A 27,964-nucleotide genomic window follows, 5' to 3' on the forward strand; every position below is an offset into this window, starting at 1 on the left:
GTGCTGAACACTTGATGAAATAAACTTTGTACTCCTGTTGCAGATTAGAAAGAGAAACATTGGCAAATCAAATTTAGATAAGAAAGCATCTGACCTGTGTCACCTCCATACACCCTGAAACAGATGCCAGTTTCTCCATATATCTTTTGGAACAAAACATTTCATTTGCAGACCTTAACAAAAGAATAAGAAAACATAGAGATATGGCAGGGATGCATATAAAACCAAGTGACATGACAGTAGCACTGCTAACTCCATCAGTATATAATGATACAGTGAAGCAATATTGTTGAATGATCAAGAAAAGATGTCAGATTCAGTTCAGATAAGATTCTGCTTGAAGTGAAAGAAGCCAACTGCACTGGAGATAGCTTATCAAATTGAAATCAAGCTAGATCAAGCAAAGACCTCTTAGAAAAACAAAATAAACAATTACAGAGCATCCTACAGATAAAATTCTTTTTATACACTACGTCCCACATGAGATTCAGAGATAAGCGTTGTGTGAACATGTCATAACAGATATTTGTCATCACTGCACAATGCCATAACAGTTCAGAATGAAACATCATAGAATAGCTATACAAATTTTAATGATCCCAGCAGTCACTAATCAAAGAAAGTGTGTTCAAGAAAATACACAGGAATTTGTCTGCCAGGAAAGAAAATAATTCCTGTGGCTTCTTACAGAATTGCAACAAAAATGAAACAGTTGTCTTCAGGTCAATAAGGAACTATTAGATCTTGTTAGCTAATAAAATAAATATCAAAGTATGCATGGAATAAAAGCTGAGGTACCAGGAACTTTGAGGTAACATTTTCTAAAGGTTTTGAAAAGCATTTCCAAAATTACAACAGACACAGCAAACCCACAAACAGGTAAATATTTCTTGCAAGCAAACTGTAACAGGTTAAAAGTATGATAAATGGGTTAACCTACCCATTTCCCTTAATACAGAACTGACGGAAAGTACTGCACAAAAAAGAACTCTGGGTGGAGATAAAGACTTGAGATACAAAGTTTAACAGAAAATAACATAATGCACAACTAGCTTAGCTAATAGTACAATGCCCAGTTAGCTTATCTCAGTCTATTTGCAGAAAGAGTGCAGCAAAATGCAGAAAAACCAGCATAAAGCAGAAAGCCCACATGCTACCCAACTCCCACGTCTTGCCACCATCCCTCCAGAGAAGTGTCAATGCCAAAACCCAGAACCCAAGAGGAGCAAGTGGAACAGGAACCCTCTCATGTTACAATCTGAAGTTCAAGCCAAATAATACCTTACTCCAACCAGCACTTTCCTTTTCAAGATGGAATGAGGCAGGATGGTTTTTAATAAGAGCAATAAATATTCTACTTAACTTATGCCACAGATTTGAGGGATTTAATGTGTAGCATGTCATGAAACCCTGGGATGAAATAATGAAAAAAGTATAATTTGATGCAGATGAGACCCTTGGACATATCAAGCAGCAGGAAAGGACAAGTAAAGTTCCCATAATAACACCTTGTCCATGTTTTTAAAGATGAGATAATTACACAGAAAACTAAATTAAACCTAATATGCATCTACATATACCCTTGAAGGAGAATCTTACAATAGCAGTAATCAGAACACTGCTCTTGGCATTATGATGGAGTTCAGACTGCAAAATCTTTCACCAGTCACAACTTTGTAAACTTAAGTTCACTATAGTTTAGGCATTTCACAGAAGGAGATGCCAAACAATCAAACATAAAAGCTTTGTTTTCAAGGGTTCATTTCACAGTTACATTATTTTCTTAATATATGCTCTGTATTTTTCTGAACATGAAAAACTTCAGTTCTACCAGAAAGTCAGATTTAAATTGTTGTTTCAGTTTCCATGAGTTAGAGTGACCAAATCCTACTAAGAAAAAAATACAAGATATTGTAAGTTATGGAGAGTACAATTCATTTTTATTCTGGGTATTCTCAATCTAGTGAAATGGTCCTTTCTTTTAAAATATGTGCTTTTGTTGCAAGATGACAGACATATATCACTTGTGCAGTGGTGCCCTGCCCTGAGCTGCTGCTGGAGTGATGACTGATAAAAAATAACCCTTCCTTCCTTTACATAAGCTGCTTTATATGCATGCATAGTACCTGAAATGGTTCACATCAATGACGAATGACTAGAGGATGAGAGAACACAGACAAACAGCATTGTGGAGCAATAACAAGAATCAATGTTGGTTTTTTTTTTTTTTTTGGTTCAAGAATCTACTGGGTTTCATTTTTCAAGCCAAAGTGGATTTTTCACAAATGAATTCACTAAAACAGCACAGGTATTCTTTTTTAAATAGAAGCATTCATGATCTAATTAATGCTGTCTTAATTTCAGACTGAGGCGAAACATACATTTACTCTAGATAGCTCTAGTTCTGAAATAAGTAGGTAAGCCTTTGCACATTGTTAGACATTACAGATAGAAATAAGAAAAGATCTCTTTTGAGTAAAGGCAAAAGAAACAAAAGGAAAATCAGCCCTACTGTCATATCAATTAAATTTAAAAAGGTATATGTTGAGTATGTCTAAAGGCTCTCTTTATTATCTGCTCTTCTCCTTTGATGATTTCTACTGTGTAGTTGCCATTTAGAAAGCCCCTGCAGGGCTTCTGTGCTTCTCAAAAGGATGTGCAATAGAGTATGTCACCCAAAATAATTATCTGCAACTATCATCTTAGCTTAGGCAACATGTCAATATGTACTCACTTGGTACTCAGAAACTGAACCTAGTTTAGACCTAAAGGCAAACATACCTGAATATTACTTACAGCAACAAAACAGGAGATAAGATTCAGTGAAAGTAATTAGTTAAAAAGAGCATCAACTGAAAAAACCACATTGTCTTTTATACTCTTCATACTGTAACCTTTTAACTTTTCCTCAGCACCCAGGAATGAAATTCTATAGTGTTTTAAAGAAAGCAAGAGAAAAGACTAAGAGTACTTGGCTTGCTTTCTGAAGGAGTCTGTGGACCTGCAGTATTCTGGTGCAAATCAAAAGATATTCTGAGGTTGAAGGAATTACGCTGTTTTTAAAGTGTGAGCAAATGAGGAAAACAATCAGGTCATATAATTATAAAACTTAAGGCTATGTAAGATAAAACAAACAAATCAAAGGGATGTTACGATGCAGAAGTTTGTGTGATAGCTATACCAGGACTGTAGATGGAAGTTTTTACATTTGTTTGCCAAATATGTAAGGTACATAAGATTATGTAAAGTTACAGAACATTAAGTGCGTTTTTGTGGTATTTGGCTTCACAGAATTCGTGTGTGCTGGAAAGGATAAAAAAGTTAGATAGCATTGCTCTGACACTTGTAAAGTATTACAAAGGCAGGAGAGAACACCAGGTGAAGAACTGTATTCACCATCATATACCCAAATAAATCTTAATTCCTGCTGCAGTCTGCTCCTCAGCAAGCAAGTCCCCAGCCCTCCTCTCAGCAGAAGGACGAGATCAACCTTGGTAAAACTCAGACTATTTCTTCAGAGTAATTTCTATTCACCCTGTCTCTTTGCTGTATGTGGCAAGAGAGTGAATATAAGCAGGTATTTTCTAACTCACAGATGTGTTTAAATAGATGAAAAGCTTTTAAGGTGACTGAGTAGGAGGGATTATATGCATGTCTTCCCACAACTGGGAACACAACTCATAGTTTGTTCTAGACCAACTTGAATATTTTCTTGGCTCAAACCTGAAGGAATTAACAAAATAATCATTGTGAATCAGACTCCTATACCAAGCACTCATCTATCCTGGCCCTGTGGGCAGGAAAACATGATATTCCCATGAAAATAAAATCATGCATTGGTATCTGAACTACATTGAACTTCACAATAACATTAATAAGTGTCTTAAGCCTGGTTTTATTTTCCTCTACGGTCTCTTCCCCACAGCTTTCAGTGCATCTTGCAGGAACAGCAAACTTGGAGATAATTGAATAGTTTGTGCAATCCACTTCCCTGAAGATACTATATTCATGGCATACCTATTACACATCACTGACCACCAAACACATCAGGAGGAGTTTGAGAATTGATCCAAGGAGACCAGTAGGCCAAATATAATGATCTGCAGGAAGCTGTCAAGACTTTGGCCACTACTAATGCTTTAGATTTGGATTTTCAGGGGATTTCTTAAGAAAAATGCCTTATTATGTACCTACGGAGAATAACATTTTGGTGTTCCACCTCAGAGGGAATATTTAGACAGTGACTTGAGCGACTCCTGCAGTACTGCATACAACTATAGACATTTACAGGTTCCATTTTTTTAGTTACATATATGCTAGCAGCTTCTGACTTAGAGATAAATGTGTGATAGAGGGTATCATAATTTTGAGTGGCAAGACCCCACAGAAGACAGGAGCTAGCATAAATGGTCAGCTTGCAAAACCATAGCAAAGCTGTGAAAGAACTAATGTAGATTAAAAGGTGTATCCTATGGCAGTGACTACCAAGCAGTCCTCCTCATACTACTAATACATTCTATTTCCATTTAAAAGAAAGTTCAGGTATTCAAATCAAATTTATTTGTGAATTTGTGAAAGCCTTTTTTTGTTCCCTTTCCATGCATTTACTGTTGATATAAAATCAAGTGTTTACTTCAGAATGCAAGTCTCTCAGGACAGAGAAGCAAGTAACCTACCTTCATTCAGTTTCACAGTCATGAGCCTACCTGTTTCCTCACTCCATTCAACAATGTTCACCTAAACTGTTCTTCTGCATCATAAAATCATAGATTCATAGAATGTCAGAGGTTGGAAAGGGCCTTGAAATACTCACTGACTCACTGAATGGTTTAGGTTGGAAAGGGCCTTGAAGATCACCTATTTCCAACTCCCCTGGCATGGGCAGGGACACTTTCCACTAGCCTAGATTGCTGAAGGCCTCATCCAACCTGGCCTTGAACACCTCTACAGGGAGAGAGCATCCACAGCCTTCATCATCTAGTCCAGCCGCCCTGCCAGAGCAAGATCACCTATACCAGATAACACAGGAACGTGTCCAGGTGAGTTTTGAATATCTCCAGAGACTCCACAACTGCCCTGGGCAGCCTGTTCCAGTGTTTTGTCACCCTTGCAATGAAAAAATTCCTGTTTAAATGACACTTCCTATGCCTCAGCTTCAATCACCATCATGATGCCAAGCAAATTTTATCTATTAATTCTGCTTTATTCTGAGGCAAGTGATGTTTACTGCTAATAAAAATGATCCATGGAAACTGTTTGCCTAACAAGAAGTATCACTTGACACCAAGTTTTCTGTCTTAAGCATTTCATGTGTATTTCATGTACAGAAAGAAAATAGGTTTTAGTGTCAGGACAAGAGAAAATGACATCAACTTAAGGCCAGAGGATGTTTAGGTTAGATGTAAGAAAAAAACATGTCCTGAAAACATTATCAAAGAACAGGCTGCCCAGGAAAGTGGCTAAATTGCCATCCCCAAATGAATTTAAAAGCCATCTCGATATGGTACTTAAGGATATGGTGCAGTAGTGGCCCTGATAGAGTTAGAAAATTGTTGAGCTTGATGATCTTGAAGGTCTTTTCCAACCATAATGATTCTGTGATAGTTTTCATCACACATACCAATGACAAGTGTATTTCAGATACAGAAGTAGTAAATGAGGATTGGAACAGACAAAAGAATATTTCACCTTGCTTATTCTTTATATACTTCCCTCAATCAGGAAATGAGGCATGAAATATACCATCGCAAGACTTTGCAGAATACTATAGTATTTTTAGATTATTGAAAGATATGAACAATTCAGGCAATTATTGGTGCCATAATTTATTTTATGGCTTCACTTACCTCCTATACAAAGAACAAAAATACTTTTCAGCAGAGCAAGGACATCTCCCCCTTACAATGCAGTTGGCATATTAGAGATGCCACAAGAAATACTAAAAGATACTAGCAACAGCGGTCATAGTAATAACAGATCTCTTGCCTTAGGAAAACACAGTTTAAAAAATCTGGTCAGACCAGTGTGCAAGGAGCTGTAAATAATGCACTGATGGCATTACATGGCCTATTGCTTGGAGACCACTGCTCCAGGAAACATCTTCTAATAATGCCATCCCGCAGACTGACTTTTGCTGCCTTGCTTTTATCACTTGAGCTCTTTTATTTCACTTCTATACAGAACTTTTCCTTAAAAGGTTGTAATCTTCCCTAAAATGTAATCGGATTTCTTTAATCTGTTTTTCTTGTCAACCCAAAATACAGAGGTTGTAAAATGTAAAATTATTGTTGAGCAACTGTGACAAAACAGCAAGCCATATAACAAGTGCCTCTTTCTACATATAAACTGAAAATAGATTTCCACAGTCTGAGAAATTGAAAATGAATAAGCCATATCCATTCTTTATGACTTGTTACAGCCCAAACACTAGTTATGCTTCACCTTTTCCTGACACAGCCATTACACATATGGCCTTGAATCTGAGCAGTTCAAAGGTCTAGTCAAAGATCTATCTCCTTCTATCTTGCTATGCAATCCATCATTACTGTGTATATCACAGATGGGGTTAGTACTGTAATCCAAACGATCTTATCAGTGACAACCTCCATATCTCATGGCAAATATCTTTCCAAAGCAAAACTTGCAGTAAGAAACAACCAGATCTTACATGAGCATTCATAACAAAGCACTAGAAAACAAAAATGCTACACTTCTCTTTTTCTTTAGTTGGAGTTCAGATAGATGATGTCCATGGGATAACAACCAAAGCTTTTAATAAGCTTCTCTAAATGAATAGCAACATTACAGATTGGTTTGGTACAATTTCAAGGACTAACAGAACTCACCCTTGTGCTTCCACATGAAATCTGACAGACCACTGGGCTGGATGTTGTTTTAGATTCATTATATCAAGATGATAACATTTATTGATGATGTTATACTGCATTAAGTTTACTAACTAGAGGCTAAGAGAAAATACTTCTATTTCTTTCACATCAGCAATCATGTTCACCACAGTGGGAACATGCAGAGAAGGATAAAGCAGTCAGAAGTGATGTAAATGAACTCTAAGTGAAAGAATTCTGCTTTTGCTTGGTAAGTGCACGTAAAGCAGCAGTTTATGATTCTAAACCTTTAGTAATATCAAATTGCCATATAATTCTTTGCAAATTCTGCCATATCCAATGTCCTGGACACAAGCTTACATGGAACAATAGAAAAACAAACTTAGTATTCCCCAGGACACAAGCAGATATTTCAAACAAGAAGGAAAGAGACAGTGACAGGAACAAGTACTTACCTAGTGGCTGTCCCGCGATGATCCTGGCATTCTCTCCTGCCACTGCAGCCCTTGCGTGCCTTTCGCTCATGTACTGTACAAATGCATAACCTTTGTGCACTGAGCAGCCAACTATTTTCCCATACTTTGCAAAGATTGCTTCAATGTCACTCTTTTTGACAATTGCTGTGTTCAGGTTGCCAATGAAGACTCTGGAGTTGATGGACTTTGGGTCATTCTTATTGGTGACGTTGCTGGTCTGTGTTTTGCCGGTCATGGTTGGGTCACTTGTCCTTAATCCTATAAATAGACAGCAAAGAGAATAATGTTTCAAAGCATACAACTGCCCCTGAATTTGGATGATAATTCACTCTTTCATTTAGTGTTAATCTAAATTAATAAAACTTCTGCATTCAAAATATTAGCAGTAAAACTAAAGTAACACATTTTAGAATATTGCTCATAAGTCATACAAAAACTTACTTTTATATATAAAAAACAATATACCAATACATCTCTTAATGCAATCCTATGATAGTGGAGCTTTACAGTAGTCATATGTGGATTGCTGCTTAGGAATCCAGTACAGAGTTTAAAGACTACCTAGAAACTGCAAAGCAAGAGAACAAATTATCACATCAAAGAAATGAACATTCAAGGCCATGTAGAGGACAAACTCTAAAAATTAAATAATTGGGCTCTTGTTTGATGTGTGTCAGCAGATCACATTTCTCACCAGTTAAACATCATTGTAAGGAGTGCAGAGCAGGTAGTGTACAGCTCTTTACTGAAATAAATGTTTCTATCAGAACAGTTTTCCATATTAATTTTGTACAAAACTAAAAACAGACCAGGAAGCACAACTGACTTATATTCCTCAAATTAAAATGTACAATAAGAAATTTACTTCAGCACAGAAACACTGATTTGCTTGCTGCTTTTTCTTTCCTCTGAAGTCACAAATCTAAAAGCATCCTGGCATAGCTCAAATGGAAACATCAACATTATTGCTTGGAATGATTTGGAAAAAAACAAAACAAACCAAAACACAACCCAGCACTTGGTGTTCATCTAGCCTCATACTTCTGAACTGTCCCTGATTTTCTTAATATGTAAATTCCACCTTTCAGCAGGTCTCTCCATTTACATCAATGTAGAGGTGAAATGAAAGTTGCCCCATGTCACTTCTGGGTATTCTTTAGCAGTATCAGACAACAGAAATGTCAAAAGTAAGCATACCTCTAAATAGCAAAACCCAGTTTTACAAGAAGGAGGTCATTCAGACAGCAGTTAAATATAGGTCATGTCTTACAGCTAAGAATGATGTTACTATTTTTTAACCTGTTCATACTTTTGATCTTATCACAGTAACAGTCAAGGCAAGAATAGGATGCAGTTAAATACTCACAGTTGAAGCTCACTTCTAAAAGTGAAAAGGAAGAATGACTTCTATTCTGGGCACCTAAAGCTTAACACTAGCTAGCAGAAGTTTTCATATTTTAAATCAATAGCTACCATATATTAAGCTAAACTGGCTGAAAAAGCACACAAACCAGCCAAACCAAACCAACCCAAAACACACAAAAAAACCAAAATACCAAAACCAACCAACCAAAACTCATACAACAACAAAACCCCAAACAAAACCCAAAGCAAATAAACAAAGGTAAAAAACCACAGATAATTGTTACTGAACTAGACACAATTCTTGGTGAACAAAACAGCCATAGCTACAGTCATGACCACTTTGAATGTCTCCATCACACAGAATCCAAGCATCATGCTTCAGGCAGGAATAGGAAATGGAGATGTAGGAGAAGCCCTCCTGAGTCCTAGTTAACAGTCTGCATTATTAAGCTAATGCATGCAGGAGACTCATTAGCCAAAGAGCTTTCACTTGCTCATCAGCTTAATATCACAGATAACTTCCTGTTAGAACAGCTAGAGAAAACACTGTAGAAAACAAAAAAGGAAAACTTTAAATGAACTCCAGAAAAACAAGATAGTGCACACACAATATGACATGACATCAGCTGGTACATTTGGGCACAACAGACACACTACTAAGAAAAAACAGAAAGGGGAGAAAATCCACAGAAAATCATTTGCCACAAAGTCATTGCATGAAAGCTACACACAATAAAACTCTGTAATTATTGTCACTACAACTGTTTTCAAAACACCAGAGTACTAGGGACAATTTAGCCTCGAGGTGAGGAGAAAGTTCTTCACTGAGAGAGTCATTGGACACTGGAATGGGCTGCCCGGGGAGGTGGTGGAGTCACCGTCCCTGGGGCTGTTCAAGACAAGGTTGGATGTGGCACTTGGTGCCATGATCTAGCCTTGAGCTCTGTGGTAAAGGGTTGGACTTGAAGATCTGTGAGGTCTCTTCCAACCCTGATGATACTGTGATACTAGACTCAGTATTTCCATTATTGTTTAGCCATTTAACATGGGATTTAAGGAACTTTTTTTTAATTATAAATCCCCTCATCTTATTTTTTTGCTGTGTTTTTTATGTACTAATTTAAATAGACTTTGAATAGGATATTTAAAGTTTCTCTCCTGTAACTGTTCTTTGCAATGCAAATGTACAATATTTTTATAACACCAAGTAGTTGTCTGCTGGGTTCTCTCATATTCAAATGAGCAGACAGAAAGTGCGATGCAGAAATTCAAAGACTGAGAATAACATTAACATGTGAATAATTGGGATTTGAGTCATTTACTGCTTGATGTACAATACCATTGTGACTATCCCACAGAAATCAAAGATACGCAAGATCTTCATTACAATGAGAAAGATCTTACAGAAAGTTTTACACCTGGTTTACAATACACATCTGTGAAAGCTGAATTCTCTGAGCTATCAGTAAAATCACAAACACAGTAACTCATTCAACCACGGAGATAAATGAAACAATGAGAGAAACAGATCTGCAATAATCTGATTTCCCTGCAGATTTTACAAAGCATTTGTTAATTTCTCATTATTTCAGTGACCGTTTCTGGTAATAAACATCCTCTTTATGCCAAGCATGCCTTTTAAAAATAACATCTAGATGTCAACACATTTCATTAGGTTCATTTATTCAATACTGAATCATTTTATACTGTGCAGCTTTAATTATTCTCCCCAGAAGCAACTAGTTTTTAAGTCCTAGTATACGTGAACATAACAGTTACAAGTTAGATCATTTCCATTACATAAATCTCCCATTCAAAAAGCAAAGTTTGCAAGCTTGTTTTGAACGTTAAAATTCCTGGCATATTAAACAGGAATGAAAACACAAATTACTAACATAAGATTCCTACTGTCCAGCATGCACATGGGTCAGGTCTAAACAAGCCAAGCTGGAATGCTGAATAGGGGAGCAGATTTTAATGTTCTTTCCATTTTCCAGCATTTTCTAACAGAGTTTAAGCATCAACATGTGTCTGAGAAACTCATCTTTAGTCCTTAAGATGAACACTTGAACCCCTATCTCCCATTTTGTACATGTCCTGCTGACATGACCTCAGAATAGTGAAAAGAACAATCCTTTCGCAATTGTGCTGTATTGCAGTGCGTGGAAACTAAAAGGACTTGAAGCAAAGGAAAATGGAGAGAGCTGTAAAATTCTACATCACAGTAACTCCCAGGTATTTCTTTGAGCTGTAGGGACAAGAAGGGACCATGACAGCCTTACCAGATGGCTGCGTCCTATGCAAAATTTGTTTATAAGAGACAGCATTTTGGCTAAACTGCAAAACAATTTGGGACATACTTTACCTGGAATACTGGGCACAGTTCTGGAACCCCCAACACAGGAAGGACATTGAACTGTTGGAGTGAGTTCAGAGGAGGGCCACAAAGATGGTCAGAGTGCTGGAGCACCTCACCTGTGAGGACAGGCTAGGAGCATTGCAGCTCTGCAGCCTGGACAAGAGAAGGCTTTGAGGAGACCTTGTAGTAGCCTTCCAGTATCTGAAGGGGGCCTACAGGAGGGCTGAGAAGGGGCTATTTACAAGGTCTTGTAATAACATGAAGAGGGGTAATGGGTTGAAATTGGCAAAGGGGAGATTTAAACTAGGTGTCAGGAAGACATTCTTCCCAGTGAGGGTGGTTAAACATTGGAACAGGAAGGTTGTGGAGGCTCCCTCCCTGGAAGCATTCAAAGCTAGGTTAGCGAGGCCTTGAGCGACCTGTTCTAGTGGGAGGTGTCCCTGCCTATGGTGGGGGGTTGGAACTGGATCATCTTCCATGTCCTTTCCAGCCTAAACCATTCTATGATTCCATAAGGAGATGTGAAATCTAAGTTGTTTCAAGGGATCATGACGCTGGCTCACCTTAGTATCTTCCGAGCTGCACAACTGTCTCTCAGCCTAAAACACTGATCGGAACTCTTCAGGCCAGTTAAGTTTCTACTAAACACTGAAAATCAGCCTGTGAAATTCATAGTTCCAGGGAATGGTTTGGTTGAAAGGGTCCTTGGGGTCCAAACCCTCCTCCCACAGGCAGGGACACCTTCCACCTGAGCAGGCTGCTCAAGGCCTCATCCAGGCCCATCCTGAACACTTCCGGGTAGGGGCCTTCCCTGACCTCCCTGGGCAACCTCTGCCACCCTCACAGTAAAGAATTTCTTCCTAATAGCCAATATAAATCTTCTTTCCTAAGCTTAAAACCATTCCTTCTCATCCTGTCCCTACAAGCCCCTGTAAAAGCCCTTTCCCAGCTTTCTTGTAGGCCCCTTTCAGGCGCTGGAAGGCTGCTCTAAGGTCTCCTCAGAGCCTTCTCTCCTACAGGCCGAAGAGCACCAACTCTCTCAGCCTGTCTCCATAGGGGAGGCTCTCCAGCCCTCTGACCAGCTTTACAGCCTCCTCTGGACCTGCTCCAGCAGTTTGGCGTCCCTCTTACGCTGCGGGCACCAGAACTGAATGTAGCATACCAAGTGGGCATTTTCCCAAGATGACAATGACAATTCTGTTAGAATTAAAAGCTCAGGTAAACCTTTTACAGAGGTTAGGAGGGACTGACACTTACAATCTGGGGATTTTTTTGTGTGTGCAAGATCTATACTTTCTTGCAACCTTAGCCTTCAACAAGTTTAGTAGTACATCCAAGATCCGCCATGTATTTACATGCTTTTATCCTGGAGCTGTTTTATTTTATTTTGTCAATAAAACATTTGCTCTGGATGATCTTGGAGATCTCTTCCAACCTGGTTGATTCTATGATTTCTTTTAAGCAAATAATAGAAGTCTATATATTTGAATAAACTAAATATTACTTACACTGACTGAGGAAATATTAGGGTCTACTGAGGGAAAAAAGTGAAAAAAATTAAGATCTTGAAAGTTAGATGTCTTCCAAAAACTCATTATAACTGTGTTACTTATATTGAATGATCTAATATCAAATTTCTACATACTGACTATTTTAACAAAAAAAAAAATGCTGTGGAAAATGAAACACTTTCACATTCCACTCCCTCAACAAATTTAGTTTGAGATCATGTATAGAGCTGAGCCAGGAAATATTCTCTATTACACCTACGTGGTAGCAAAAGGCTAAATCCACAGATGGAGATTCTAAAACATGGACATTTCAATCACTGTCTGTTATTCTAAGTACCAGTAAATCCCAAAACTTAATTTTTACTATTTACAATAATCAAGTTTGCATAGTAAGATGCACAGTACACTTTTGATAACTCGAAAGTCTCCCAAGAACAACAAAGAAACACCTAAACAGACAAGTGCTTGGACACTGATGTCCATTTCCATGGTGAAATCTATAGTAAAAACTACAGGCTGTAAAAAAATTGCTAGAGTATTTGGGGTGCTGAGGGGAACATGGACATTCTGGAAAACACCAAACAGCATGACATTGGTCCTTAGGTGAAATGTAGCACTGACCCAAAGTGCTCTCATCGGCATTTCCAAGCAATTTATCTCTGTCCTCCTATTCAGCCTCAGTTAACAGCTTGGACATTTCTAAACATCAGGATCCAATCTTTGCTTTAGCAGTTGAGCTACTCTGCGAGTTGGTGACTTAAGGGTTTAGGAGTCAACAAGTATTCAAATGTTTTCCAAGGAACAGAATTTAAAGCTGTAACAAAATACTCTCTCCTTTTGAATTACTCTTTAGCAACAGTGCAAGTGTGATACTTCTCCAGTGTTGCAGACAAATTCAGTATTTTCAGACATAGGAAGTCTGAGTGAAGTGTCCTGAACCATAGATTTATCTTGCATTGGTACTCATATTTTATGAAGAAAATTCAATACTCATGTAAATTCCTTTAACAAGCAGCCATTAAAAAAAAACATTTTATCTCAGTTAAATCAGTCCTTGACAAACCTCAATAAAATTTTACATACCTATTGGAAGAAAGAATATTGGATATTTATGGTGGGGTCATGGATAGAAGGAAAAAGAGAAAGCTATCAAATAAAATATATTTTATCTTAGAAAATCCTTTCTTCTTTATATTTTAAATTAATTTTTAATGAATTACTATATCCAGGCCACAGAAATTAAAGGAAAAAAGAAGTTATTCATAAATCCACATGAAAATATTCTGGGCTTTTCCAGTCCTCATTAAAGTCAAAGAATCCACTTCTCCCCATTCTCCTCCCAAAATACCCTGCCTTCTATTTTTTTTTCCAATTTTTTATATGTTAGTTTTCATTTTTCCTGTCAGTTACTTTTAACACAAACAACAGTCTCTTCAAGCTGCTGTTTCTGGAGGCATAGAAATGATACAACACATTAGTACTTGCCATGCTTGTAGAAAACAAAGAGCTAAAAACTAAAATGAATTAGTAGGTTGCACTTCATTTCCTGTTGTCACTCGTCTCAGAAACAACTTCTCTCAAATAAAATGTATTTACTTCAAAACCAAAACACCTCCCAAAAATACCCTACCAAACACAGAAACACCCAGATATGAATCACACCATATAGACAAAGACAATAAATAACTTCAAGGAATACATTCTTTTGAGTTAGCTTAAACACTGGAAAGACCAAAAGGGAGGAATGGACTCTGCCTCACAAGCAGCACCACCTCCATGAAGGGAGAGCAAAGTTTCTTTCTGTTCCTGAGGTTCGTGGGGGTGGACGGAAACTACAGCTCTTTGCCCTTCACTAACTCACTGTGTTGAGATCTTCTCCCACCCAAACAAAGAAAAAAATTAAACCTGTCAGCAGAGTGTTACAGAGATTTCCCTTCTCAGTCACATGTTCTTTGCTCTCAGGATACAGATCTTTTTTTGCTGAATATTTGGATATGGGTCCCTATCCCCCATTAAGCTTTAGCCCTTGCTAAAGATGCCTTTCTTTACCAATTTTAAAACCAAATCACAAAAGCGTTAGCTAGAATAAGAAAATTATTATGATAGCACCTATCAGCATAGTGCAAACAAAGCAGTGAATTGAGGAGAAAAATATTAAACCCAAATATAACAAGAAGATTAGACTGATCTGGTATTTGAAGCGAAGGGGAATTTGCAATAGGTAATATAAAATCTTTATCTGGACTAATCCCATAAAGAGATGTGTTTTTCTAGGGAATACTTGAGACTTGAATTTTGAGGTCACTTAGCAAACACCAGAACAGGACCTTTGGTATCATCCCTCAGGTAATATTTCATTTTTAAAAATGCCTCTACGAGACAGAGTACAGGCAAGATATTTCAACAGTGACTCGAGGCAGACAAGCAAAGGGTTTGACTTCCATACTATTCGTTAGCATGCCTTGGTTGCAGTTGATGTATCGGATACATCTATCCAGGAAAGTAACACTGGAAACATTTCATCTCGGGATGTGCTTCTTGTATGTGCAGTCACGATCAGGCTCTTGGAGACAGAACTGAACAAGATTTTTATTTATTTAGGAAAAGGCAAACAGGAGCTGGTGACTTTCCCCTTCATCTCTGGTATTTTGACCAGATCTATTTGTAGGCAGCTATCTCATAGCCTCCAAGTCTTCATTTATCATTTATACAGCAAGCTATTTTAATCTTCTATCATCAGTCATTCCTGCTGGCTTCTTAATTTTTTTTTTAAGTATCTCTGACTTTATACAGTTTCTGTGGCCTAAATCTGTTTTCAATCTCCAGTTTTAAGTACAGTGAGAGAGAAAGCCGCAGGACTGCTGTCTCTCTTTTCGCTTGGTGACTCGGTGATAGTATGGGTTGCTGAGAAACAATCTCAGCTATATTTGCTGTCATGAGACATTTCAAGCTAATCTCACATTCAGTAGGATTGCTTGGTCTCATTTGGCAGTGTTCCTTCTTTTGTGTTTTTGCTTTCTCTTCAGCTTCATATCACTCTGAGAATTAAATGAGCCTTGGCAAGTAAGACAACCTCCTACTATAATTTTTATATTTCTAACCTTCTCAATAGACTTCACCAGTTCTTCCTGCTCCCAAGGGAGTTTGCAGTCCCAAAGTACCACATCCTTGGAAATGTAAATCAATTAATTCTAAGGATTTTAAATGTATCTACCTGAAAGGAGTTTGTAGTGGGATGGGTATTGGTCTCTTCTCCCTAGCATCAGACAACAGGACAAGTGGAAATGGCCAGAAATTATGCCAGGGAAGGTTCAGATTGGACATGAGGAAAAAAAAAAAATCTCTTTACTGAAGGAGTAGTCATGCATGGGAACAGGCTGCCCAGGAAGCAGTGCAGTCACTGTCCCTGGAGAGGTTAAAAAAAAAGACGTGTGGACATGGCACTCTGGAACACAGTTTAATAGCCATGGTGGTCTCGGGTTGACACTTGGACTCTATAAGCTTAGAGGTCTTTTCCAAGTGAAAAAGTTCTATGACTCATTTAAAAACAGGTCTAATAAGAACACACACAGCATAGTTTTTGATGTTTCCACTACAACAGACTTCTTATTCCAAACCTCTGCTATGTACTAAGCTGCTTTTTGGGGCACATGATATTAGACATAGCTAGGGCAATGTAAATTAGATTTCCAAATGGTTCCTAAGGGAAAATATTATTTTGGAAGATTTATCATGCTTTTTAAAGGCAGAATCAGATCTTTACTGTTGGTGGAATTAGTTTAAGCAACTCATAGATGGATTTTTTTCAGCCAATTTTATTATGTTTGAGCCTCTGACAAAACTTTCAGTAATGTTATTTTGACTAGAATTTTTGTCTCTTAAATTTCCTTTATTATTTTATAACACTTTGAAATTGGATTTGAGGAAATGTCACGGTCTAGCCTACCGAACACCAAACAAGAAGTCAAGAGCTCCCAAATTGTAATCCTAGCTCTGGCACAGACTAGATAAGAGTCCTTATGTAAGTCACTTAATATCTCCACCTTGTCCTCTTTCTTCTGAAACTGGCAATAATACTGATGATATTCCAGCTCAGTGGGTTGTTGCATGAATGAAATGAAAGAATGCAAAACACCACAAAAATGCCATGGCACTAGGAAATTTAATAGAAAATACACAGTTTAATTGAAAACATAGTTCTTTGCTTTGAGGATTAGTGATATATTCATCTTTCCTCTTCATACCACTTTATAACAAAGTATTTTTTTTGCATTTTCTGGTCACAGATATCTTTTACACTCTATCTCCTTCAAAAATTACTAAAAAAAAAAAGCCCTTTTGAAAAGGAGATATTAAAGAGTACTTGACTTTCATAATCAGAGGCAAATTAGAATCACATTTGCTATTGTATTCACTCTATAATGTCCCTCCCAGAAGCCTGTCTGGAGGATTTATGGCAGATGATCATATTGTGCATCTGACTTACAGAAGAAAAGCTAGTATTGACAACCAAGTAATTCTGATATCTGACACTAGCACTGCAAGTAACTTTCTCAAAGTGGTGTATACTGTGCATTTGTTTTATCCATCCCATATTTTGACCCACTTAAAATGACCTGGCTAGATTTTTGTGTATGTCGTGTGTGAAATGTGTCTTTAAAACACAAGCACATCTGCAGGCAACATGTGGTAGGCTGCCACATACCTGCTGAGCCCTGGGTTTGTTCCTCCATGCACACAGTACCTCCTGAGGCAGTGACTCAAGGCAGTAGGCTATCTATCCTTCACCACAAAACAGCAGAAATAATCCAGTCTCTCTGTAAAGTCTATCTGTCTTTTCAGACATTGAATGTCAGGTGTATATATCAAAGTTTAAAATTACAATGGTGCTCAGGAAACAAGAGTTGCTCTTATGCAAAAAAGACATCTGAAATTCCTTTCCTTGATAAATCTTAATCTGTTGTCTCCACAACATGACAATAGAATTTTCCACATGATACCCTGAGCAAGGTCCTTATAAACTAGATCCATACAGGCTCTTGAGCTTCTGTCATTCCATAAACATGAATTCAAATTTGTGGAGCTCTTCATCTCAACAAGAAGGTATCTGAAGTTTAATTATGTGTTGGTTTCTGACATGGACGCTTACAAATAGTCTAATGTCCTGCAGAAATCCTTTTAAATTTGCAAGACTGACTTGATTAATCACTATCTATCTATCTATCTATCTATCTGCTCAGATTGTCCTGTCTTGCCTGCAGAGACAGTATTTTTCCTCTATCATGCCTATTAAAAACACAAAACCCTGTTGTGGTGCCTTTCCCAGTGTTTTAAGAGATACTTCAACATTTAGGACATTCTCTGGGACAACGGAGAACTTAATCTGATTCTATGCACCTCAAAATTAGAGTGTGTATTCTTGGTCTCCCAAGCTATGTGCCTTGGCTCTCTTAGCAACAGCTGTAGTGTGGTTGCTTCAAGGTCTTGCTCCTACATCTCCTTTTCTAGAGTATTTTCAAAAGCATCTGACATTCACTCCATAGCTAAATCTCTATGAGAATTTTTATGCCAAAGCTTTACTAGGCACTTATCTTTTAATGCAAACATTATTTGAATATCTGGCCAATTGTTTTTCAGTTCTGTGATAAGACACAAGAATGAAACAAAACTTAGCACAGTAACATTTTCATTGTGTCCTGGTTTTGAATGAGCTGGTGCAGTGCTGTTTTGGATTGAGTGTGAGAATAAAATGGACATATTACTGATTATTTAATTTTGGCTGTGTTGTGCTTATCCAAAGATAAGGACTTTGTAGTTTCCCATGCTTTTCAAGGCAGCATGACCAGAACAGCTAACCTGAATTAGGCAAAAGGATATTCCATAGTGCAGAACAATATGATCAGCATATAAATGATGGGGAGTGGGCCAGGGGAGGCGATTGTTGCTCAGAAACCACCTGGGTGTTCACCAGTGAGCAGTGAACAATAGTGTTGGGCATCACTTGTCTTGGGCTTCATTGCTTTCTTGTACTTACATTCCTTTTCATTATGATATTATTACTATAATTATTATTAAATTGTTCTTATCTCAACCCATGAGTTTCACTTTTTTTTTTTTCCCTTGGGGTTTGGGGATTTTTTTTTCCCCCTGAGTCTCCTTCCCTAGGTAGGGCAGGAGTGAGCAAGCAGCCGTGTGGTGCCTAGTTGCTGACTGGGGTTAAAATCATAGTATGCAGCTGAGAGATCATAAAGCTTTCCGTTCCTACACTATGCCCCATACCACATAAAGAGAGAATAATTAAATCTGCTGGGTAAAGAAATGCATTGAAAACATTCAAATACTTGGCATACCACTAAGAACTCCTGAAATGATACTTCAATTTTTCCTCTTTAAAATGCATGAGATATATATATATACACACACAAAGTCTTACCCATCCCTTCTGTACCATCATGTGAAAAACCAAACAGGAGATGGATAAAAAAAACTTATTACCACTATTTCTCAAAATGTGTAGTCTCTGCAGTAACTTTTTGCTGCAGCAGGTAGATACCAGTGAGATCTGAATTTAGTTTGGAGTATTAGTAAGTTGTAGTGAAGCTGTTATTTTGCTCCAGTAGACATCTGATGCCCAAACACAATAACAGTTTGTACTCAGATAATTGTTGTTTGTTTAATGCTCTTTTAGAGACTTCAGTAAATACAACGAAATAACAATATGCCAAAGGCATTTTCCTAAAAACATTATCTGCCCATTAATCAGTCACCCTAGTACAGACATTTCGATGCAAACCATACAAAACCCATTGTTAAACCTATCTTTTCTAGCACTATGTTATTTGAACAAATGGTAATTTTCCAGGACCGCACCTAATAATTTAATGTCAACAGGTAGCTTATCCTCTGGGATCTAAATCTGTGTAAATATGGGTGTGCTAGAATTCAATGCTAGCTGCATATTCCTGGTTTTGGTTAACTCTTGGTGAAAAAGTACCTCAGAAAGACAGACCTGACAGTTTATACTCTTGTACTGTCTTCTTGCATAACTGCTGTCATATTTTCATCATCTTCCTCCTGTATCACCTGTCTCATTTGTCTGCATTTTTCTCATGTCTACCTTACTCTGCCCAAGTCCATTCACTCTGTTTCTTAAGTCTACTTTTTACATCCATTCTGCTCAGTTCTTCCTACAGATTTTCCTCCTCCTCAGGCTTAGAACACTAATATGAAGTTGGTCACTCTGCTTTTATTTTCATTTTCTATGGAGATCTGTTCAGTGACTGTCTTTGTATCGGAAGCCTTTTTTTCTTCCCCTTTGGCATAATGGTGCTCTATACTGTACCCTGTAAGAGTGTGGTCTTGTAAGCATGGGAACCAGCGGCATGCGAAGTGACCTTAACCTGCCATTCCCTACCAGGAGCTGTCAGTACTCTAAGTGAAACTGTGTCCCTGCCAAAGTCAATGACAAATAAACTGGGATTTTAATTACAGGTCAACTGAATTTTTATCTCAGTGTGCTTCAGAAGGAACAACACTAGACCTCTGAGCTGCATTTTTGAAAAGACTATAAAACAATTACTCTAGTAACACTGAGTACACAGTACATAGGTTTTTCTCTTCCTTGCCACACAAAGGACAGGAAGGACAAACAAACAAAAAAAGAAAAAAAAATCGACTCACTAAATTATCAAAATATGAAGTAGATTATGATTTATTTTTAAGCAAAATAATGTAAGCCTGAGAAGGAAATTTTCAGAAACCTCAAGAAAAATCATTAAAATCCAGAATGCTTAACAGAAACATACTTTATATTACCTCCTCTGTATCACAGATTTGACTGTGATCTGAGTGTTAATAAACCTCCCTGTGAATCTTACAATTTAATAATTTATTCCATTGATTATACTCAATCTCTGCCATTACGCTGTAGAACCATAAAGTATCTGATAAAAGTGCAGTAAAAACTGATGGGAGCAAATAATTTACCATGAAAAATTTATCCCTCAAATTTCCTACCCTGTAAAGACTTCTCTATTGCTCTTGCTGTCACAATATCTAACTTCTGTTCTAATGGATTGTATTGTTAGAAGGATACATTATTAACTAACTCTGATTTAAACCACAACCTATCATTTATTGACTTAATTGGGACAGTAAAGGGCATAAATTAAAGGGAGAGGGATTTTGCTGCTTTTTTGTGTTGTAACACTAAGTTATTCTGCACAGATTAAATTTTGTTATTTATCAGCTTGGGATAAATTGGATTATTTTTCATGTAGCTATAGATCCATTGCAAACAGCTCTTGGACAACACTTGAATTTCAATACTAAATATTCTAAATAGTTCTTATCTAGTTTACCTAGATTTAATTTGATCCAATACATCCAATGCTATTTGCTTCCAATTGACATTTTTTCCCCCTGTTTCTTCCAACGAGGTTGATTCAGAAGCTCTCAAATATATGCACAAAAACATTTGCAGCAGTAAATCTTGGCTACTCAGATATAAATATAAAATGGCCACAGAAGCTGGCAAAGTTAATTATAAGCATGTATGAAAACTGTGGAAGTTGCTTGTGTTTTTTTCCACTTAGCTTAAGTGATCATCTTTGGCAGCTTAAACTGATTATCTTCAGTCCATATTATCTTATCATTCTAATGACAGCACATGTGATGTTGCGTGGTCATGTCAACAAATATAAATTATTTGACAGAATTAATTACATTGAAACTAAAACATACTCAGCAGGGACCACACGTCTGAGATGCTAGTCTCAGTTCCCCAACCACACTGCAGATAACATACAGTCATTGATTTTCATTAGTATAGTTTGTTTTTCTCCTAATGGGATTATGTATTTTATATTCCTTTTTGGGGAAAAAAAAAATACCAAACCCAAACAAGCCTCAGTAAAGAGTGTCGTAATTCTTTTCAAAAGTGTACAGCTGCTTTCTTAGCAGTATGGCACCAATTCCTACATATTTCATTTTTGTAAGTCAAGAGGTAGAAGGAACTGCTTAAGAATCCTTATACATTACATCAATCCCTGTGAAGGAAAATATCACTAATGTGATGTTGCTTGGCTATATTATCATCAAACTGTGCCATTTAGAAAAGAATTATAGAATAGAATCATGGAATCAACCAGGTTAGAAGAGACCTCCAAGGTCATCCAGTCAAGCTTATCACCCAGTCCTATCCAGTCAACTAACCATGGCACTAAGTGCCCCATCCAGTCTTTTCTTGAACACCTCCAGGTACAGCGACTCCTCCACCTCCCTGGGCAGCCCATTCCAATGCCAATCACTTTCTCTGGCAAGAACTTCTTCCTAACATCCAGCCTAGACCTCCCCCAGTACAATTTGAGACTGTGTCCCCTTCTTCTGTCGCTGATTGCCTGGCAGAAGAGACCAACCCCACCTGGCTACAGTCTCCCTTCAGGTAGTTGTGCACCGCAATGAGGTCACCCCCAAGCCTCCTTTTCTCCAGGCTAAAAAATCCCAGCTCCCTCAGCTTTTCTTCACAAGGGCTGTGCTCCAGGCCTCTCACTTAAGGTAGCCCTTTATTATTTTTATCTATCCTTGCAGTTTTCCCCTCTAAACTTGATTACAGTTGTTGGTGTTAGTTATTCAGCTCCGAATTATGGGGAAAACATACCAGGTGTCATGGAGTATGAAACCAGAATGGCAGATGAACAGGTACAGGAAACATTTTGGAGAGAAATGGGAATAAACCTATTTCTGTAAGCTAAATCTTTCAAGCTATCTCACCTTCAGTTTATGTAAGAATTTGCCTGTAAAGTTACCGGTGTATTTACGGGGGGGGGGAGGAAGGTACTAACTTATTGCTCCTTACTACTCTAATATTTTTCATAGAAGAAAGAGCTGGGGCCCTTAAGAAAAAAAAAAGATGTCTGAAGAAGTAGCTAAGTTGCTTCCTTCTCTCACTTTAATCAGTACCTGACTTTGAGTTCTACCTTTAATATTTACATAAAGGAAAGCTACTTTTCCTTTTATAGAAGCTGATAGCCAAGTAGCTTCCCAACAGAAGTGTTTTTCATCATTAAGAGAAGGATCTGGACAACATTTTACCACACAGTATTTCTCAAAAATAATTTCCTTAGATGTTTCCAGTAGCTTTTATTGAGCCATTTCTTCTTCTGTCTGTCAAGCACTCTAAAGGGTATAATAAAAAAGAGTGTAAAGAGTGCATTTTAAAAGAGTGGAAAATCGCAGCCATATCTGGGGTTTATATACTGGTAATCTAAAAATAACAACTTGCTATTTGATGCATTTTCCTGTCATCTGAATATCTGGAAAATGTTCTGAATAAGCCACCCATTTTGAAAAGCAGAAGTTCTTTTAGAAACATGAGTCTTTACTATGATTTAGGAGTTTTGTCTGTGCACATAACTTCAGAACAACTTAGGTAGACCTTCACTAATTATTGCTTTCCTTGCTGAAAAAAAAAATGCTGTAAGTAGTGCCAAAGGTGAAATGAAGGCTGCAGGACCTAAAGACAGTAAAGATGCCTGAAAAAAAAACCTTGTCCTGCTTTTGTTTGTTGCTGCCTGACCTGGAAATCCTCAGTTGTGTAACTTACATTTGGGCTGCTTGACACAAGGATGAAGGGATACATTAATCTATATGAAAGTATGTGTAATGCAGGCAGAGAAGTTACAATAGCTAGAGAAGAGACTTGAAATAACCTTGCCTAGAAGAACAATTGCTTGTGTTTCAGCACAGTTCAGTCTCTGGGTAGCAGGACAAACTCTCCAACAAGTTCCACAGAAAAATATGTAATGTAACACTGATAATCTTTTCATATGTTGCATGTACAAAATTATCTCCCACCGCCAGATCTTGTCATGGAATGAGAACCACAACATAAAATCTTGAGACAAGTCCTATTCTTTACAAGAAGCAGAACTTGGCAGATGACCCGAAATGGAGAAAATAGTATCCTCCCAAAGAAGGACCTGTTAAACTATGGCTTAATTTTAAAAGCCTTCAACAGTAGAAACTATGTCTTTAACTGTGTCTAGGAAAAAGGGCAGCCTGCAGTATGCAGAAGCATTCTGATTTCTTTAGTGCAAACTCATGAAACACTGAAGGATTTGAAAGAACAAAATATTATGGATTTATAGAATCACAAAATTGTTTAGGTTGGAAGTAATGTCAAAGATCATCTAGTTCCAACCCCCCATCATAGGCAAGGACACCTCCCACTAGAACAGGTTGCTCAAGGCCTCATCCAACCTAGCTTTGAACGCTTTCAGGGAGGGAGCCTCCACAACCTCCCTGGGCAACCCATTCCAGTGTTTCACCAACCTCACTGGAAAAAACTTCTTCCTGACACCTAGTTTAAATCTCCCCTCCGATAGTTTCAACCCATTACCCCTCCTCCTGTCATTACAAGACCTTGTATGTAGTCCCTCCCCAGCTCTGCTGTAGGACCCCCTCAGATACTGGAATGCTACTACAAGGTCTCCTCTAAGCCTTCTCTTCTCCAGGCTGCAGAGCCCCAATGCTCATAGCCTGTCCTCATAGAAGAGGTGCTCCAGCACTCTGATCATCTTTGTGGCCCTCCTCCGGACTCACTCCAACAGTTTGATGTCCATCTTGAGTCGAGGGCTTTGGAACTGCACACAGTACTCCAGATGGGGTATCACCAGAGTGGAGTAGAGGGGGAGAATCACCTCCCTTGCCCTGCTGGCCATGCTTGTCTTGATGCAGCCCAGGATATAGTTGCTTGCCTGGCTGCACTCACATTTCTGGCTAGTGTTGAGCTTTTCATCAACCAAGACCCCCATGTCCTTTTCCTCAGGGGTGCTGTCCAGCTATTTGCCACTATGCAAAGAGTTTTGTTATTAACAACTATGGCATTTATTTCTCACATAAAGAAGATGTAGAGGGCAACTAATTCCCATGTGCCTTTTCCCAAGAAAGTTTAGCAAATATCATAGGACAGAGGAATTGAAGACAATAAAGTTCAGAGAAACAATCCCTGACAAATGAACAGGTGACAGCTACAGCACAGAATAAGAATCTCAAGTGTAATCATCTTTTTTATCTGTTTGTGCACTCTTCTATTTTTGAAAATTATACAAAAGTAATCCCTTCTATTTTACATGCAGGTTTCTTGTTGTGTTTCTTTGTTTTTAAGTAAATATTTTTTTAAGGTTCCAGACAATAAGAATGGAATTATTAGACTTCTCATTAAAAGAAAACCCCAAACCTATTTCTCAATAAAGTTCCATCAATATTTAATGGAATGAGGGTGAAAAAGTGTCTCTACATCTAATACATATACAACGACATTCATGCTTTTTTTTTTTCCCCAGGGATTTCTTCAGGGCATTACAAGCCACCTCTCTGCAAGTGAACAGCATAATGCTTTCTCAGTTAAAGGAATTCTAACAAAAGTAGTTCTTCAATTCTGGGGTACTTATTGTATCTACTGGCATTATTTTATACAGGAAGCATACAGAGAAATGTTTTTCAGCACCAAGTCAATCACATGTTTACATTCAAGTTCTGGCACATTTCAAATCAGAAACTTAACCTGAAATTACAATCTGCAAATAGAAGCATTGTCATTCACCATGAGCAAAACACAGCTCTGCTGGTCATTAAAATAGTCTAGACAGACTGAAAAAAGAAAGACTATGATTAAAACAGATGAGAAGCTGTGATTACATTTGTGTTTGAGAGAACTGAATAAATATGCCAAGATTTTATGAAGTCACAGTATTCCTAATGTCATTGAGAACAAAGCTGTAGGCATCATCTATTTGTATAGGTATCTGTCTCCGACAAAGGACTTTCTTCATATCCCTTAACAAGCCAGGCTGATGCACCTAGCAGCATATGCAGTGCATCACTGGAGTTATTATGAGGAATTCAAACTCCATTTAATTAGAGTTTGGGAAACATTGTCTAGAATACAAAGTGATTCTTTATAAAGAGTATTTTAATGCAATCATTAAGCTATTTTTTTTTAATATACGTGCCTCCCCTCCCTCTTGGATTTTCCCTAGCGAAAGAATGTAGGTTTTACTTCGATTTTGCACTGATTTAAAACGTGTTCAATAATTTACATCAATGAAGCAGCACTCTATATCTTCCACTGGCGACAATGTGACTTTTAGTTTACTGTCAAGGTAAGTTATCAAATGGCTATTTACATACTTCTATGGAATTACCTTTTCTATATAAATTTGTACTTGATTTCTCAGCAACCAAGGCATTGCCGCTAACTTGCCTGCCTAAAGCATTTCAAATGCTAGCAACATGTTTACCTCTGTGTATCACTGCTTGCATGAAAAAGTTCTACTTTCTAAAAGTTCTCCTAAGTTTGATGACAGAATCATAGAATAGAATCATAGAATCAACCAGGTTGGAAGAGACCTCCAAGATCATCCAGTCCAACCTATCACCCAGCCCTAACCAATCAACTAGACCATGGCACTAATTGCCTCATCCAGTCTTTTCTTGAAGGCCCCCAGGGACAGTGCCTCCACCACCTCCCTGGGCAGCCCATTCCAATGGGAAATCACTCTCTCTGTGAAGAACTTCTTCCTAATATCCAGCCTATACCTACCCTGGCACAACTTGAGACTGTGTCCCCTTGTTCTATTGCTGGTTGCCTGGGAGAAGAGGCCACCCCCCATCTGGCTACAATGCCCCTTCAGGTAGTTGTAGACAGTAATAAGATCACCCCTGAGCCTCCTCTTCTCCGGGCTAAACAGGCCCAGCTCCCTCAACCTCTCCTCATAGGATTTGTGCTCCAGGCCCCTCACCAGCTTTGTTGCCCTTCTCTGCACATGTTCATTTGGTATGACTTATATAGTGAACTTTTCCATGAAGCATTATCTAGAAAACCATGCCATATATGTACAAAAATCATCTCCTGATTCTCAGCGTTAGTGCTACCATAAATACTTTCACAGCTTTTAACTTCATCCTACACTTCAGTAAGTAAAGAATGAAGAAATAGATCCACATGCCATCAGAATTTTCTGTAATGCAAACTGAACAAAAATAGCAAGGAAAAGCAAATGTCAATACTATCTATCTGAACCAACCTCTAGCTCCTTTTTCAGAAACACTGAGACTTTTTGTGGGATCTATCTCCTTGTTGTATGAATTTTTGTGATGGAATTTTATTTGTGGTGTGGTTTTGTTTGTTTGGGGTTTGTTTTGGGGCATTTTTGTGTCTTTGGGGTTTTTTGGTTGGTTTTTGTTATTATGATTTGTTTTTTTAGAATTTTTATTGATATCCCCTCTGTGCTACTAAATCTTCAAGGTAAATAGTAGAAAACATCTGCTGACAGTCTAAAAATACCAGTGCTCTCTCAAACTACTCAACAGTAAGGATTATAAAGCAACTGCTGCAAACTTGGTTAATGATCCTCTCAGTTCAGTGTTCCTCTGAAACATTTTAATTTTTATTCTCTCTCCATGTTTCACATTGAAATAATATGATGAATTTCACAATGTGAAGTGCAGCTGCTTGACGTTTATGCTGTTTTCTAGCAATAATTCTGTTTGCCAAGTGGCATCACCTCAAAGACCCTAATGAATTTTCTTTCACCATGCTTCCTGCTGGGAAAGAGATTCTTCATTCCAGAATAACAACAAACTGCCCAATTTCTAAAATTTAAATACTTTTCTCAAAAGATCTTTATAGACACAAGGACTTGGCCTTACACCCTCATCAAGTACCTACAAATATAATTCCATTTGAAATGTAGTCAGGCCTGTTAACAGAATAACTTCAACTAAAACCAAGAACTCTGCAATGATATCTCCATTACATCATCTTGCCAAAGCTCACATGAATGTTGCTTTACTCTGTCTTAACATTTATTGGCTAAAGTTGTCACCAAGATTTTTCCTATTATTTCTCCTCAAAGAATGAGGATGTTTACAACAATGAAGCAATTTGAAAGGATGCACACAATGTCACCAACACGTGGATGAACCTTATTCCATTCTGGCCTTACTTCTTCTGCATGTTTCAACAAAACCTTTTTTATAGTAGAATCTGTTCAGACATCCCCAACATTTATGTAGTTCAGTGTTGCACATACACTGTGGATATTTCCAGATCCTGTGAGGTTATATAGCATTTCAAATTAAATACTGCAGGCAACATACCAATTGGAGGCTTACAGATGGCCAATTGTGAAAAGCCATTAGGAAGCCCGAGTCCATGCAGCAGCAATTTGTGACTGAAATGGTGCAATTGTACCCACTGCTTATTTTGTTTTGACTTTTCCCTCCTTTCTAACAACACTCAGGACAGTACACAGCCTTTGTGTTCCCTGTCACAACCTTTCATGATGATCCAGTAGGGAAAACCTACAAAGTATAAAACATATCTATACAACTTTCCTCATTGTC

At 37.8% G+C, this 27,964-nt stretch overlaps 1 protein-coding gene across 13 annotated transcripts in view; it reads right to left on the bottom strand.

Moving 5' to 3' along the window:
* Nucleotides 1-27,964, bottom strand: part of RALYL (RALY RNA binding protein like) — a 392,319-nt gene that overhangs the window by 185,683 nt on the left and 178,672 nt on the right. For 12 of the 13 annotated variants that reach the window (XR_010304865.1, XR_010304864.1, XM_064154586.1 and 9 more), the window contains one exon: nucleotides 7,301-7,579. Coding sequence is in view for 10 of the 13 variants with exons in the window: in XM_064154586.1 (XP_064010656.1) it covers nucleotides 7,301-7,556 (256 nt within the window). In the remaining 3 variants the exon portion in view is untranslated. Of the gene's footprint in view, nucleotides 1-7,300; nucleotides 7,580-27,964 lie in introns of those variants that run through there. The other variant, XM_064154590.1, reaches the window with a different exon arrangement.

This window comes from Pogoniulus pusillus, chromosome 14 (genome assembly GCF_015220805.1).
Source record: "Pogoniulus pusillus isolate bPogPus1 chromosome 14, bPogPus1.pri, whole genome shotgun sequence".
Lineage (NCBI taxonomy): Eukaryota > Metazoa > Chordata > Aves > Piciformes > Lybiidae > Pogoniulus > Pogoniulus pusillus.